General features: G+C 38.0%; 3 protein-coding genes across 4 annotated transcripts; 1 reads left to right on the top strand and 2 right to left on the bottom strand.

The window, feature by feature from the left end:
• The first annotated feature begins 398 nt into the window (after window positions 1-398).
• LOC113750003 lies at window positions 399-6,337 on the top strand. Of its 2 annotated transcripts, none has more exons than XM_027293903.1 (5): window positions 399-726; window positions 1,328-1,825; window positions 3,784-5,037; window positions 5,124-5,194; window positions 5,637-6,337. In XM_027293903.1, exons 1-5 carry the CDS (start codon window positions 595-597, stop codon window positions 5,980-5,982), a joined length of 2,301 nt encoding a protein of 766 aa, XP_027149704.1. In that variant the 5' UTR covers window positions 399-594; the 3' UTR covers window positions 5,983-6,337. The 2 variants fall into 2 exon arrangements, with proteins under 2 accessions (XP_027149704.1, XP_027149703.1); XM_027293902.1 differs by having other exon boundaries at window positions 1,265-1,825.
• A 134-nt stretch (window positions 6,338-6,471) lies between these two features.
• LOC113750457 lies at window positions 6,472-7,092 on the bottom strand. Its single transcript, XM_027294427.1, has one exon. The coding sequence runs from the start codon at window positions 7,090-7,092 to the stop codon at window positions 6,472-6,474; it is 621 nt and encodes a 206-aa protein (XP_027150228.1).
• A 6,551-nt stretch (window positions 7,093-13,643) lies between these two features.
• LOC113750456 (basic leucine zipper 19-like) lies at window positions 13,644-15,445 on the bottom strand. Its single transcript, XM_027294426.1, has 5 exons — window positions 14,999-15,445; window positions 14,751-14,893; window positions 14,554-14,629; window positions 14,305-14,431; window positions 13,644-13,875 (listed from the first exon to the last, which is right to left on the bottom strand). Exons 1-5 carry the CDS (start codon window positions 15,443-15,445, stop codon window positions 13,682-13,684), a joined length of 987 nt encoding a protein of 328 aa, XP_027150227.1. The 3' UTR covers window positions 13,644-13,681.
• Window positions 15,446-16,068: the final 623 nt, after the last annotated feature.

The following is a 16,068-nucleotide window of genomic DNA, read 5'->3' as shown; positions in this document are numbered from 1 at the left end:
ACACTTACATTTATTATCCTCATCAAAAAATTAACTTGCCTCGTATTCCTACCCTTTAACCAACTCAGCCATTAGGAAGGGATTTAAAACTCTCATTGGTTATAACTCAACGAATCAAATCTCTCAACTTGTATTCTTTTTCTAATTTTTCTGAAAATTTTATCAATAGATGCATAGATACTTAGTCTGGTCTAATCTAATGACAGTCCTTCGAGTTCTCTTTTGACTTATTTGATGTCATCTCTTCTTGTTAGTGTACACTAAAAGTGACTACTTTGAATCTACCCCTTCCCGTTAGTATTGAGCACAATGATTTCTTTGGATCTATCTTTTCCCGTTAGTACAGAGCAGGAGTCAGTTTAAAATAGAAATTATAAAAAGGAAAAAAGTACTCCTGCCCTTCTGTTTTCCCTCCCTTGTTCCATGGAATACAAAAATGCCTTTTAATTTCCACTCTGCTATGCCTACCGCGCCAAATAGCCCACACAGGCTCTCTCTCTCTCTCTCTCCCTCCCCCTTCCTCTGTTTCAATTTTCTGTTTTTAAACTTGATTACTGATTGATCAGTAAAACGATATTGCGGTTCGGCTATAAAATGGGTTCAAGAGCTGCGAAACGACGGCGTAAAGGAGCTCCGAAGGGGGCAACTGAGGCGACGCAGTCCCAGAATAATGATTCTGCTAGCTGTACTTTGAAAGCCCTTCTCTCCGCCATCAATTCTCCCCAGGTTCGTACCCAGAAATTTCCTTTTCATATTTTTACTGGTTCTCTCGTTTAGGAATTTTTATTTATTGGTTTGATGCTTTGATACTGATTTTCTTGGTTTTTTAGGCTTAAATTGCTCTGTTATATTCGAATTTACTGCTTTTGGTTTTCAGATTTTTCTGGGTTTTTGCAAATATTTGTTGTTATAAATATTTTCCCAAATCTGCTACGGGAGTTATTGTTCGGAGAAGTTCTAGGGGTTTTGGTAAAGTTCAATGCTTTATCTAGTGCATAAAAGTATCTAGGTTTCGTATTGAATTTTGTTTGACTCTTACAATTCATTTGGCTTTCTTATTCCTGTGGCTTTTTTTTTTCTATTTTAGTTCAAGTGCTTTCTCATGGTCAAATTTTGTTTTAATTTGGGCTCTTTGGATATATTGAAACATTTAAAAAAGAGAGTACCACTGAAAATAATGAATCCTTTTAATAGGATGGAGTTTTTATGTGATACTGTTAACTTAATTGAAGTTCATTTGTGGTTTTCTTCTCCCTGATTTCAGGGTATGACTAAAGCCGTCCTCAAAAGATTGTATTTTCTGCTTAATCATTTGTGCCAAAACCAGCAATGCAGATCAAGTAATGGACTTAAATCAAGTATATTGAGTGTGGAAATTAGTAAAGTGAGAACTGAAGATATTAAAAGGCTCTCAGATGTATTATTCAAAGAACTATCTCAGAGGTTTGATCAGTTCTTCTCTGCATTACCTAATCTTTCAAACAATGACGCTGGAGATGGTAACTCTGCCTCGGTTATGGCTGAAGCTGCTGAAATAGTAAATTGGCTGTTGAGGTGCTGTTTGGTTCTTTTGATCTTGCTGCAGGACCAGCAAAGTCTACTTCTGGAAAAGGCCCATGTTCTTTTGCAAGTACGTCGAAGTTTGTGTTCCTTAAACTTAAATGTGAAAAATGAGAGAAGAGGATTTAGGTTTGAGAAATCTGTTTCTCGTGCTTGTGAATATGGTGAAAATGACTGCACAACCTCAACTGAGGATTTCATGGCTTCCTTGCATTTCCTAGAGCCATCTGATTCTCGCCTTCCTTTGTTGTCAGCAATGCTTGAGGTAATTTAAACTCTTAGTAGTTTCTTTGACATCATCAATCTGATACAAAGAGATGTGGAAGAGGAGGAGCAATGTCTAACTCTTAGCCTTTGTGGCTGTACATAGTGCTTGTATAAGAGATAGAGAATGATTTAGATCGTGTACGAGTCATGAGTATCATACTTCAGGAATATTATGGTCTTAATGGTTTATAAGAGAAAGGATTGAAGCTTGTTTTTGGTGCTTTATGGCTCTATGAAGTGCTTAAATATGTTTTGCATGAAACTATTTAGATCATGTAATAGTTATGCGCATAACATTTACACAACTTCCCAGCGGAAAGGTATTAAGTAGCATAAACTGTTTGTGAAAGTAATACATCTTGTTGTTTACTTATAGAGGCATTTCATGATGCATGCCATGGATAGTAAGGTCTAGAGCATTGAACATTCAAGAAAGGAGAAGAATGGGGGATTTTTGGCTAACATTTGAAATTCAATTCTTTAAGAGTTTGCAATTTTATCAAAGGCATTGTTTGAATTAGTTTGACGAGAAATCATATAATCTTTTGATCTTTTTGAATTGAACCCTATCCACTACTCTTAAAGTTCATGTGCAACCAGAATGTGCTGGTTTGTGTGTCTTCTACAAAGTGGAGCTAATTGTATGAGATATTGCACCTTCTTTTTGTTTATCCAAAATTAGATGCTTGGTGCTCTTTTAGTTAGTATTTACACTCTAAAATTAACATACATTCTTTGTCATGCTTTGTCTTTAATAAATTTTTATGGTGTATTTTGAAAATATTTTCCTTAATTACATATTTCATAAATATGGAGCTTATCTATTTGATGCATTCTGTTGCTCTAAAGACAGTGGGAAATTCTACAATGATGAACTTTCAAAGAGATAAGTTAAATTAGCTTTTTCACCCATCTCTACCTTACACACATGAAGACACATACAACCACAACACTACTGCCGCTGCTCCATCCATCAAAAACCATTTACAAACAAAGCAGTAAGATGATCAATTTGTTTTCTTGTACATTCTAATCTGTAATTATAATAACGTACGAACTGTCCAACCCCCAGAGGTGCTTCATCTGAAATTCTAATAGGCATGTTTGGATACAAAAATTTTTTCAAATATTATTTTGATTGGATGATAAATACGTTTTCTAACCACCTTTTTGTATTTGCAACTACCTTTTAGCTCACATAAATCACATCACAAAAAGTGCGGCAGTGATTATTTCAAATAATACTATATCCAAACATACTCAATGACATTTACTCAAAATGGAATTATATGTTAACATTTGGTGTTGTATGCCAAAAAAATGTGCATGAAGGAGAAAACTCAAAAGGAACTCTTCTGCTTGATTTTGGAATGTCCTATAATATGTTTTTTTTTTAGTTTGAAGTTGCTTATGAATTGGTCCATTTGAATTCTTTCCTTCTCATTGTCTAGATAATATGGCATTCACTGCATTCAACTATGCAGGTAAAGTTTCTGTAAATTGTTTAATCCACTACATACCAAGCTTCAAATTTGAAGGACGCAAGGAGGTTTAAAGAGATTGACTTGGAAATCTGGATGCATTATTTTTTCTCATTAAAAATTTTAAGTTCAATTATGAAACTACTGCCTTTGCTTTCCGGAAAGAAGTTAAAGATAGTCTAGTTACAGGTGAGTAGGGATTACACATGGTTTTTGTCTTGTTATTGAGGTTATAAAGATACTGGGATTACACGTGGTTTTTTGTCTTGTTTGTTAGTAACAAATCGGCTTTTTTTATGTTAGAAATTCAACTTTATAGTTGCCTGTGTAGGCTTAACTAAAGCTACTAGTTGCCCACTTCAAGCTTTTCCAATGTGCTGCATACTTACACTTTGATTTATGTGTTTAAGATTTTCTCTGTGATTGTTTGCTTTCAGATAACATCTGGCCAGATGAACTGAATTTTTGCCTACAGGTAATCTTGGACGAAGTTTTGGTTCATGAACAGTTAGGACCTTTATTTGAGATAATTGACCGTTTTGCTACTGCTACTGGAATGCTACACATGTCACATTCTGGTCAGGGTGATAATGATAATGGACCACTGATCGAAATCATATGCACTCACTTCTCTATCGCATTTTTGGAAAAGAATGCTGTTGAAGATTTCCTTGACAGATTATTTTGGACATACACAGAAAGGTTCAGTTGTTCCTCCAGACCAAAGGAATTAAGTACAAGTGCAGCAATAATGTTGCTTCTCAATCCGATCCTTCTTTTTGCACCAAAAGTTATGCAGGCTCATATTCTTGCTTTGGTTTCTGAAGCCACAGTTAATGTTGTAGACTTCAAAGATTGGAAGCCAAATTTTATGGTGATAAACTGCTCCCTCACTGTATTTGAAAAGTCAGTTGCTTTGTACATTAAATACATCTCCAGTTCACGATTTTATAGCAATCTGGCAAGCTCCAAAGGTTCTGAGAAATCAAATGTGGACATGAATACTATTCAGCAATCATTTGAGTCTTTTGTATTCCCAAACATGACAGAGAAAATTAATCATCTCATCACGAAGTCAGATGGTTTTCCTGAGTCTCACTTTGGCAACATGTCCTGTAAAATGAAATCTGATTTGGTAAGTTGCTCAATCAAATATGTAAAGGAGTGTCAACATGTTTTTGACATGTCATGCCAAGATGAGATTTTATCAATCTTAAGTTGTATTATCCTAAGAGCTTCTGATGGCTTCTGTGATCCTATTGGAGTTGGTGATCTGGAAGATTTCTGTGTTCTTTCTTCTATTCTGAAATTGATGAGTAATGCCTTGTTGCAAGTTATTGGGTGTCTTAGACATTGTGGTGACTCAAATTGTACAAAATCGTTGAAGGATTTCTCTTCATCTAAGGAGTACGAGTATATTTCAAGTATAATCAGCTGCTTCACAGAATTTAGTATACATCTTCCAATCCAACAAATCCTTTGCAAACTGATGGAGACAAAATGTACATGGCATTCAAGTTCCAAAATGATGTTCTTGCATTTTTCAGGCTTGCTGTCCTTGGCGTTCTCTACTGGGCTTGACTTCTTAGTGAAGGGCTGTCTTCTGACTATTATGTCGTTGATGAACCTGTTTGCATTTGAAGAGGGTATCTTGGATGTATTGTACTCAGCTCTTTGTTCTAGTTCAGAATCCTTTCAGTCTGACCTGCAGCAAGTCAATATCCAAGAGGTATATTCTGACGTTTTTCCACTGATAAGAAATTTATTTGCATATCCACAAGATCCATGTGCATAAGCTGGTTTTAACTGTTGTAGGCTGTATTGAACCAAAGTTCTAGCTTGGTGGTTGCTTCAAAGTTCCAGAAGATAAGGACTCTGTACTCGAGGTAATTTGTTATATGATGTGTGCTCGTGCATTTCATATGTTGTCATGGTATACCTCCACTTGCACCTTCATTTGCTTGATGCAGTGTTGAAATAGTCTGGTAAAAATAGCTCAATTACTGCATCTGCTCCCAAGAATTAATGAACAAAATATGGAATTACGAATTTTGCTGAAGACAAAACTATTTTTTAAGGGTTGAAGTTTTTCTTGGACATGGTAGATAGAGGGGGTGGATTCTTTTTGTCTTCATTTAACATATTTTTCCCTTTAATTGTATTTTAGTACATAGAATGGGAGGGTAGGTAAGGTACCCTGAGCATCCCGGCAGGGAAACTTTTCTGGCATCCAACCAATAGAAAGACCACCAGCACGTATTGTGTAGCTACAAAATTTTTATGATTATGATGTTCCAAACCAATCATTTTGCTTCATGTTTGTTTCAGTACGCCTTCCCCGGCAAATCACTTGACAGGATCAGGTGATGGATATTGTGATACTGGACGAAATGGATTAGTTCTTGGTACCATGGAAGGTGATGTAGGCACTGAAGAGGAGACTGAAGAATCGAGAAATGGGGAGCTGTATCTTAGATGTGTGATAAAGAACAGTCAGATGGTTTCTGATTTTGATGAACTGGCTGACTTTATCGAGTGTAAGAATGGAAAGGACTACTCCAGTTGGTTAAAGGATAGAGAACAATATCGAAAGTGGAAAGGCGAGAAGATGGCAGTTTTGAGGTGGAAGAGAAAGAAAAAAACTTGGAGAGTTATGAAGAGCAAAAGAATCTGAGTTTATCTGCTGGCAATTGCTCAAGGTAGAATAGTAAAAGCTGTTTATAGATTGGGTGATTGTTCATATTCCTAACAATTTCTTGGAGAATCTTTTCTTGGACTTTGGAGAGGGAACTGGTACACTAGTCTGAGCAATAAGTGCCGTATTATGAGACAATGTACATAGTCTAGTATGGAACATTTTGACAGAATCCGTTGGCTGCTATGCAGTTCCTAAGTTTGGTATCCATTTGTTGCCTGTTCTCCTTAAAATTCTGCCCTTTTCTGCTATGCATTTTTGTAGCTGATGAAAATAACACCTGTTCGTGGTAGGTGCTTTTAAATGGTCATTCATCTGCTTGCACCTTGCTGCACTATGGATCTGCGGTAAAGTTTCTCCTGTAGACTCCCTTATGGTTCTCTCAAAGCATTCAAGTAGAAATTAACTTTTTTTTTTCTTCCACAAACATCAACATTTTATAGATATTAACACTTGATAATACAAGGGCTAATTACAAAAAGGGATAACTACCCCCATATCTTTTCTGACTAGATCTATTAGCCACATTGGGAAGGAGTTTTCCCATTCCACATTTCTAATCAACTTGACAGTAAATTGTGCCAGAGAATGGCTGCAGCCATTTCCAGCCCTGGGAACAAAAGAAAATTTGCAGCAGTCAAAATCCTGTCTTAGGTCACCAATGTCCTCCAGGATTGTTTTTATGCTATTGTCCTGAACATTGCCTGTGTTAATTTGGTCCACTACACCTTTGCAGTCTGTTTGGACTTCTATGTTTGTCCAACCTGCATCTTTTGCCATTACAAGTGCACTTCTTATAGCTAGTGCTTCCTCTTTGCCTGCTTCTTCTCTCTTGCATTCAGAAATTCCCTTTGCTTTCACAATCTTTCCCCGCCAGTTCCTGGCTATTATCCCCAACCCTATTCTTACCATTCTAGCTGATATTGCTGCATCTGTGTTTATTTTGATCACACCTTTAGGTGGTTCCCATCTACATTGCTGCTGTCTACCCATTTTTGAGATGTCATTTGTCCTTGCACCTGCCTCAGTCTCATTTTCATACTCAAACCATTCCTGCTGTGCTTTATCTACAATCAGTTTTGCATTCATGTTCTCACAGTGGAATACCAACCTGTTTCGTGCCTTCTAGATTTGCCATAAGATATTGGCCATGAGCTTTATTCTGTCCAATCCTTGCTCCTTGTCAGCTGATTGCATTACTGCATCCCACCATCTCCATGTGTTACTTTGAAGCTCGGTTATCCCCTTCCACCTAACAGGAGCTATCTGCCGTACCATTTTGGCCTTTGGACAGGAGAAAAAAATGTGCTCAGTGGTTTCAGTTTCCTCTCCACAGCAACTACACAGGCTATTTCTTTTCCCTATTCTTTTATGTATGGCTTCATTTACTGGCAAACTATTCTGTAAGCATCTCCACAAAAAGTGTTTCAGCTTCATCTTCAAATTAAAGCTCCACGATTTCTTCCAGACAGTGTATTTTCTGATTTCCTAGCTGGTTTCTGCTCCAGGTTCGATCCTTAGACTCTGGGGTGCATCTTCCAATTTTGCTGCAGCATATCCTGACTTTACTGTGTACACTCTAGATTTGTTATGTTTCCAGTAAAGTCTATCTCTTCTTCTATATAAACTGAGGGGGATGCTAGCTATGTGCTCAACATCCTGTTCGTTGAACCATTGCTGCAGACAAGCTATCTTCCATTTTCCTTCCTCTATCAATTCATTAACAGTCTTCAGTTGGCAGTCATCAGGCATTGTTCTCGAAACTCTTCCATTTTTTGCTCCAGTGATCCATCTATCTTGCCAGATCTTCACTGTCCTCCCATCGCCCACTCTTTTCCATAATCCCTTCTGTAGTAGTTCACCCCCTTGTGAATACTTTTCCAACACTAAGAGGTAGAATTGGGGGGTTCCTTCTCTAGCTACTCTTTCTCTCTCATATACTTAGCTTTCAACACCCTGCTTACTAACAAATTTGGAGTTGGAAGAATTCTCCAAATTTGTTTTGCAAGCAGGGCCAAATTAAAAGCTTCAAGATCTCTAAAACCCAATCCCCCTTTCCCTTTCACTTCTGATAGCTTATTCCAGTTAATCCAATGAATCTTGTTTTCCTTCTCCCCATTTCCCCACCAGAACCTGGCTATTCTAGCACTTATCTCTTTGCACAGTCCTTTGGGTAATTTAAAGCAAGACATAATGTAAGTTGGCATTGCTATGAGCACTGATTTGATCAAGACCTCTTTCCCCCCTTGACTGAGACTCTTCTGCTTCCAACCTTGCATCTTACTGTTGATTTTGCTTTTGAGATACCCAAGCACCTAGTTCTTCGACTTCCCTATAGTCATTGGTAGGCCTAGATATTTTCCACTGTGTGTCTCCCTCATGCTATCCAATGCTTTACTAATCTCCAATCTTATCTAGTTTGGGGTGTTCTTGCTGAAAAACATTGCAGATTTATCAAAATTAACAACTTGTCCAGAGGCTTTTCCATACTGTTGGAGGATCTCCTTCACTTTTATTGCTTCCTGTTTGCTTGCTTTACAACATAGTAGTGAATCATCTGCAAAGAACAAGTGAGAGACCATAGGGCTACCCTTACAGATTTTTATTCCAGTTATTTCTTTCCCTTCCACAGCTTTCTTGATTAAGTTAGATAGCCCTTCAGCACAGATGATGAACAAATAAGGGGATAAAGGGTCTCCTTGCCGTATTCCTCTGGTAGGCATTATATGTCCTTCCTTTTGTCAATTCAGATTAAAAGAGTATGAAACGGTGGAAATACAAACCATGGTCCATCTAACAAAAGTAGGACAAAATCCCATATGCATCATTAGTCTCTCTAGAAATTTCCATTCTACCCTATCATAGGTTTTAGACATGTCAAGTTTTAAAGTCATGAAACCTACTTTGCCTGTTCTCTTATTTTTCAGGAAGTTAAAATTTCATGAGCAATAATGACGTTATCCAAAATTTGTCTCCCTGGGACAAAAGCAGATTGGGAGGGACTAATGCAGTGCTTTAAAACTCTTTTCAATCTATTAGCCAGTATTTTTGAAATGATTTTATACAACACCGTGCACAGGCTAATAGGTCTGAAGTTAGTTAAGAACACTGGATTGTCAACTTTAGGAATCAGAGATATGATGGTCTCATTGACAGTTCTAAACAAATTACCAGTATGAAAAAAACCACTAATGGCTTTAACAACATCAGCTTTAATAATGTGCCAGTAGTTTTGAAAAAAATAATGGAGACATACCATCTACACCTGGGGCTTTATTAGGGAACATAGAGAATAGAGCTTGCTGAATTTCAGCTTTTTCCACATGTTTAATCAACTGCTCATTCATTAGACTGGAAATAGTGCGAGGTATTCCTTGCAGAACCTTGTCGAATTCTTTAGGATTTGTAGTAGTGAAGAGTTCCCTATAGTGATTACACAAATTTTCTTCAATTTCCTGATCACTTCTGCACCAATCCCCTTTCAACTTTTGTAGCAGGCTAATTTTGTTCTTTTTCCTTTTTGTCATTACACTTATATGGAAAAATGTTGTATTCTTGTCCCCTTCTTTCAGCCATCTGTTTCTTGACTTTTGACTCCAAAACAACTCCTCATCTTTGTAGGCTTTACAGAGCTGCCTTTTCAGATTAGCTATGTCCCCTCTGTTGCTTGGATCGCATCCCTCTCTCACTGCTTTCAATTTCTCCTTTATCTCTTGGATCTTTACTTTTGTATTGCCTTTCACTCTTTTATTCCATTCAATTAGGGCTAATCTGCACTCCTTTATGCTTCTTATAACTCTGAACATCCTTGAACTAGGTTGTTTCATTCCCTATGTTTTTTTGATCACTGCATCTGTTTCTTTATCCTTGGCCCATCTTTGGTCAAAGTAAAACCTTCTCTTCACTTTTCTGTTTTGTGGATTTGTGTCCAGTATCAGAAGGCGGTGATCGGAAGCTTCCTTTTCAACATGTTCACCAGTTGCTTTTTCGAAGTTCTAAACCCAACTTACACTTCCCAGACATCTGTCCGATCTCTCCCTTATTTCTCCCTCCCCCTCCTAAGTATTACTCCATGTCCAGGGTACTCCTATAGACCCTATATCCACAAGCTCATTCCCTTTAATGAAGGTATTGAAGTACCTAAAACTTCCCTCTAACCTCTCTCTCCCTCCCCATTTTTCCTCATTGGAGCAAATATCATTAAAATCCCCCACTAACACCCAGGTCTCACCCCAATCTCTCTTCTTTTCCTCAATAACCTTCCACTGTGGTTTCCTAACACTTTCCTCTATACTTGCATAGACTCGTATTAGCCATCAGTGACTATTATCCGTCTAGTCTAACACCCTCACTTTTATGTACCAGTCTGTATCATTCACATCCTGCAAATTTATTTCATCCTTCCAGAACAGGGTTAGCCCCTCTGCTCTCCCCTTTGAGCTCATCACAAAACTGTTTTCAAATCTAATTCTTTTTTGTACCTATTTCATGAACTTTTCATGGTTTTTGGTTTCACTCAAAAAAAACTATGCTGGGAGAGTGGAGGTTCAAGACCTCCTTCAGCAGGGGAATTGTCAAGGGGCCACTGCACCTCGACAGTTCCACACCACAACCTTCATTTAAACAAATGAGGCATTTCGGGGTTAGCCTCCAATTCCTCTATATCATAACCAGCAGTATTGCCCACTTTCAGTGATTTATGCTTCGGAGCTTCTGTTGTATCCTCCTCCATTGGATCTAGGCCTTGTTGGGATTCCGGTAGTTTTCTCTTCCCTCCTTGACCCCTTACATTTTCTCTGTTTGTAATGTCCCTTAATGGGGTTCATCTGGTTCTTAGGATCTTCCTGCTTTGCTTCTTGTCTCCTTGCATGCTGCTATTTGCTGATGTCTGGGATTGATCAGCCACTATTTCACTCACTTGAAGTGCTATAGCTCCCATAGCAGTCCTGTTTGACAATTCTTTGCCTAAATTTTCTTCTATGACTATGTCATCTACGTGTTGGTCCTCTACACTGGTCTTTCTACTTCCCTGTCCTACTAGTTCGTTCCTACTCTCTGTCCTTTCCCCCTGCACTCTGCAATTTTTATCCTCACATTTTCCATCATTTTCCCCCTTTTCCATCTCCTTCTTCTGTTCAGTGTTTTCTCTCAGAATTTCTCTCCACTTCCTCTCAATTTCCATCTTTCTCTGTTCTTTGTCTTTGTTCTCCTTGTCACTTTGTTTACACCTCATTCCATCCTTATTCTCAGACCCTTGACTGTATTGTTTCTCTGCTGATGTTTCGATCACACTACTACCTTTCATTGTCACCACATGGCACTGATTATCCTCTTTGTTAGATCCTTTCCAAGATCTCAAAGGAGATATCATTATGTTTCCTACTCGCATCCATGTACCAAATTGTCCTTCTCTGTTATTTTGTTTCTCCCTCTTTTCTCCAGAATAGGATTTATCCCCATGCCCTATAACCCCGCAGTTGTAACAGAAATCCGGGCACTGCTCGTATCTAAATTCTACCCATGTATTTACTCCATCCATTTTCACAGAGGTTCCTCGCACCAGAGGTTGGAAAACATCTGCTTCAGCAAATATCTTCATATGTCTCCCTTCTTTCCCCCCTCCCAGCGGGACTATCACTTCCCTCACAGAGTTGAAGATTTTCCCCAATTTAAACCCCACTGCTTTACACATCCAATGAACAGGAAGATTTCAAATTTGTATCCATAGATGGGCAAACCTAAAATGGTCGAGGTTCCGTTCACACCCAACTCTTCATTCCTTTAAGACTAGGATCTGGTTATCCATTATCTACGGGCCTCCCATCAGAATTTTTTCTTGATCCTCTTCCTTTTCCAGTTGAAACTGAAACATGTTTGGTCCTAGTTCTGTCACTACCATGTTTCTTGGGTAGCCCCAAACATGATTGGTGAAGTTTTTTACACCTGTGAAATTTGCCACCTTTTCTCCCATTAGTTTACCTACTAGACTTCCGCTACAATCCTGAACTCATTGCTTGATATCTTCACTACTGAGATCTATTCCTTCTAGTTCTGTTTCAGATAGATCAAACTTCTAAAATGCACGCTCCAAAGCTGCCTCCATCCTTTTAGAACTCCAGAGATTGCTTGAGTTACCTTGGCACTATTTCCCATCTCTGATTCACAGTTTGATTAAACCTGCAGAAAAAGTCACACAGAATTAGTTTAGAACCAACAAAAAACTAAAACTACTCGGAGCTCAATAAAGATTGCTGGTCCACCCCGATCTAATGCTATACCACCTAGAAGCAGCTTAACAACCTAAGGCACACACGGTTAACTCCTTCCTTCCAAAGGTTAAAGGATCATAATTTCTTTCACACCCAGAAAAGAGACTGAAACTCAAAGACAAAATCTTTGAGGCTTAAGGATGAGCCTTGTAAGTGAAATGATGAAGGTGAGATCTAGGCATTTTGGATTTGAAAGTTCAAAAGTTAGCTGTGTTTTAAACTACCGGTAAAATTTAAATTTCAAAAACTCCCATACAAGGGAGGTAGTCTCTCATAGTAGAGAGAGAGGCTCTCATAGTAGAGAGAGAAGTGTACTCATAGAAAGTGTTCAAGTAGAAATTAACTGCTGTATCCTTTTCTTTCTTTAAAATGGTTAGGTGAAGTCGAGGACATAACCAATATAAAACTGGTGTGCTCCTCATGGTTATTGTCCATTAGCTCATTTAGTATGAGCAATGAAGTGGTGACAAGGGAATATCTGTTTGCGAGAGCAAATGTCTTGGTGATCTATTGTACTTTCTTTCCAGAATAACGAGAGCCTTATGGTGTTCTTTAGGATCTCCAATCAAGCATCAATACAATCAACTCTCTACCTCAGATCCTTCCTTTGTTTTTTTTTTTTTTTTGGGTCTTTCTTTCAAGAAATGATTGAAATACCATGTATTTTACGCTAATATGGAGGTGGATGTTCACTAGACACGGCGAGTACATAAATCTCTTTGTAGGTTTTTGGGACTTATTTAGACATCATTAATTTACTTACTAAATGTTCCTTGAAATATAAATCAATTTCGTTAATACAAATAACAGCCATGTAATCAGATCTTCCTGGTATATTTGGTGATCTGCGATCCAATGATTGCTGAATTTTAGTCTCTTTAAAAATGAAATTTACCTTTATTACAGACCCAAAAAAAAAAAATCAACATGTGGACTAATGAGCCGGGAGTTGCGTTCAGAATCTCAAAGGAAAGGGTCCACCTTTTGCGTATCGATATCAGTTAGTAAGCTAGGCAAACAGAGAATTTATTTATGAAGCTTGTAAGCATGAACCCTAATCCGCCTATTGCCTTGCCTGTCAATTAAGTATACAATGTTGCTGTCAAACAAGAATGGCATAATTGTGCAACTTATATTGCTGCAACTTGATGAATGGACATCAGTCGAAATTGTAGAATCAAGATCATCCTACTGGAAGCACAAGGTTAAAGAAGCTGCTCAAATGTAGCACAGGTCTTCCAGAATATACACAATCCTATATAGTTGTGATAATGGAGATGAAAAAGTGAATAACGAAAAAATGAGCAGTTTGAGAATCGCATTTTTGCTGGGGTTTTCATGAATTACATCTTATCACATTTTTGTTGGGGTTTTAATGAATTACATCTTACTGATATCTTCTTAGAATCCTAAGTTGTGCCCCTGACATTCTTCCTTGAGACACTTGGAAGCTGTGATTCCAGGTCCTTGCTTTTGTTTCTACGATGTTTGGGATGGTGCTGTTGCTGTTGCTGCTGCTGTTGCATCTGCATTTGCTGCTGCCTCTGCATGTGGTAGAGATTTTGCAGCCTCCCAAGTTCTCTCTCTAACATCTCTTGCTCCACTACACCAATTACCATGAGAAGCATTAGTTTGTACAGAAGATTTGAAAAAGTTCTACCCCATATAAAACCAGAAATTTGGCTTTTGAGTCAGGATTTAGATAATGCTAAGCAATCTTTAATTCCAAATAAGCATTTTCGAAGCACTAGTGGTGATTTATTGTGATTTGAAAAGCATGATGAATGCATCAAAATGGTCAATTTCATTAACAAATCGTGAACCTCAGCGTAAATTTCAAGTGTTATCAGACTTTTGTAACTAACACAAGTCACGGAAATGAGACACTACCGTAAAATAATAAGCATGATAATTTCCACCAGATTAAAACATATTAACAGGCTTCAAGCTATTGCTTTTCTTTTCAGTACACTAGACCTCTAAATCCAAGAGCAGACATGTGTAATGCCTAGTTGAAGAACTTGAAACATACTTTGCTTTATGAGCTGCTCCTGCGATAAACTATCTAACCGTTGCTTCAGGGCCTTGTTTTCCATGGTCAATATGAGATTCTGATGATCTAGGAATTCCAGTTCAGCAGAAATTTCAGACCCCTCTGCCTGAAACGTGACAGAGATAGAAAATTACATTTCTTTCATAATGAAAAATAGGCTCAATGCAGGTGAAGCTTAAAGATTTCCTATCATGGAGCCTGCTTTTCAATTATTTAAAGATGGATTACCTGGAGAAGTTGAACAGTTCTTTCAAGCTGAGATATGTACTGAAGCTTCCTGACCCTTGACCGATGAGCAGATTGCCTGCAACATGTCTCTCTTCCATCACTCGACATTATTAACAAATAAATCAGAAGGCAGAATCAGGAAATGTGAAGTGATATGCAGATATTCAAATTACAGAGAAGCATAGAAGATTGCGTACTGTTTAGCACGCTTTGCTTCTGTTTTTGAAACAGAAGGCTTGGGGGACAAGGAGCTAATTCCTTCATTCGACCCCTCAGAAGTTTGTGTACTAATTTCCTCCTCTTGCTTTTCAGCTGATCTAGACACTGCTATATGTGGATCCTGCTAAAGGAAAAAAAGTCGATTTGCATTTATGTTTCAAGAAACTCAACCATTTCCGTTAATTAGATATCAAAAGCTAGTCAGTGGTTACAGTAGCTTGTAAACCTTAAATTTCTCAACCAGTGAGCTAGGTTTGCTCTCAAACAGCTTTGAGTCCTTGTTGCGCCCAATGTTCTGTCTGATTGACAAGGCTTTACTAGTTAAGTTCCTGTGACTAGGTTCCTCCCTCAAGTCTAGATCTTCAACTGATTCTCCTAAATATGCGAAAGTGTCACTTGTTGAGCGTCGATGACCTCTTTGCATCAGGCCATCCGGCTCATTTAGGAGATCGTCAAGCCAAAAGGGCTGTTCCTCTATAAAAAAGTCAGAAGCCCAACGCGGTGGTTGGTGACCTGATACCTCTGTGGACTCTGCACTTGCTTTTAATCCTACCAAGGAAGACTCGCTACAGGATGGCAAAATCTGAGGAAAAACTACAGAAGAGCCAGCTATTGTCCGCCTGCCTGTGTATGTAGAAGTTTTGGAATTCGGTAAGCAGTTTGAGCTTTCCATTTTTTTGGTAGGTGAGCCTGTCGAGAATTTTTACACATACAGGTAAGTATATAGGAGGTTGTATGAATTGCAAACCATTTTACTGGAAGCATTTAAATGAGGCAAAAACTACATTGGATAATCTGACAAACAGATGATAGCCAAGTGATACAAATGATTTCACTTACATGCAAATGCAGTACAAAGGAACCATCCTTATTGTGGTAAATCAGATTCCAAATATATGTAACAGGCTGATATAGACTTGTCAACAATAGCATTTCAACATGGCTTTAACTATATATCGACCACAACACAGTCCACAGTAAAGGAATTTTTTCTATTGGATTCAGATTCATCCTTATGATCTGTGATTTGCCTTGACAACTTGTAGATTGACAAGTGTAGATATGAAATCCTTGTCGAAATTTGATCATTTAGTTTGATATTACATGGCAAATTCAAACAATACTTCTCAAATTAAGAACCACATTAAGTGACCGAAAAAAAAAAGAAAAAAAAGAAGAAGTAACACAGTCAAATTTCTATAATGTCTACAAATATGACTGACAGGTAATACCACATCAGCAGCAATATAGTTATAGTTTGGTGCACCATAATCTCACACCTCAGGTGAAGTTCTC

This window comes from Coffea eugenioides, chromosome 10, assembly GCF_003713205.1.
Source record: "Coffea eugenioides isolate CCC68of chromosome 10, Ceug_1.0, whole genome shotgun sequence".
NCBI lineage: Eukaryota > Viridiplantae > Streptophyta > Magnoliopsida > Gentianales > Rubiaceae > Coffea > Coffea eugenioides.
Note: the sequence above shows the minus strand (reverse complement) of the source record. Positions and strands in the feature narration are given on the sequence as shown.

Excerpts from the sequence above, each read along its gene's own strand:
- LOC113750003 (XM_027293902.1), top strand. The coding sequence starts at position 595 with ATGGGTTCAAGAGCTGCGAAACGACGGCGTAAAGGAGCTCCGAAGGGG. Across the intron at positions 1,826-3,783 it reads TGTTGTCAGCAATGCTTGAG|GTAATCTTGGACGAAGTTTT; the intron begins GTAATTTAAACT and ends TTTTGCCTACAG. Across the intron at positions 5,195-5,636 it reads ATAAGGACTCTGTACTCGAG|TACGCCTTCCCCGGCAAATC; the intron begins GTAATTTGTTAT and ends TGTTTGTTTCAG.
- LOC113750457 (XM_027294427.1), bottom strand. The coding sequence starts at position 7,092 with ATGAATGCAAAACTGATTGTAGATAAAGCACAGCAGGAATGGTTTGAG.
- LOC113750456 (XM_027294426.1), bottom strand. The coding sequence starts at position 15,445 with ATGGAAAGCTCAAACTGCTTACCGAATTCCAAAACTTCTACATACACA. Across the intron at positions 14,432-14,553 it reads GAACTGTTCAACTTCTCCAG|GCAGAGGGGTCTGAAATTTC; the intron begins GTAATCCATCTT and ends GTCACGTTTCAG. Across the intron at positions 13,876-14,304 it reads GGAGCAGCTCATAAAGCAAA|TGGAGCAAGAGATGTTAGAG; the intron begins GTATGTTTCAAG and ends TAATTGGTGTAG.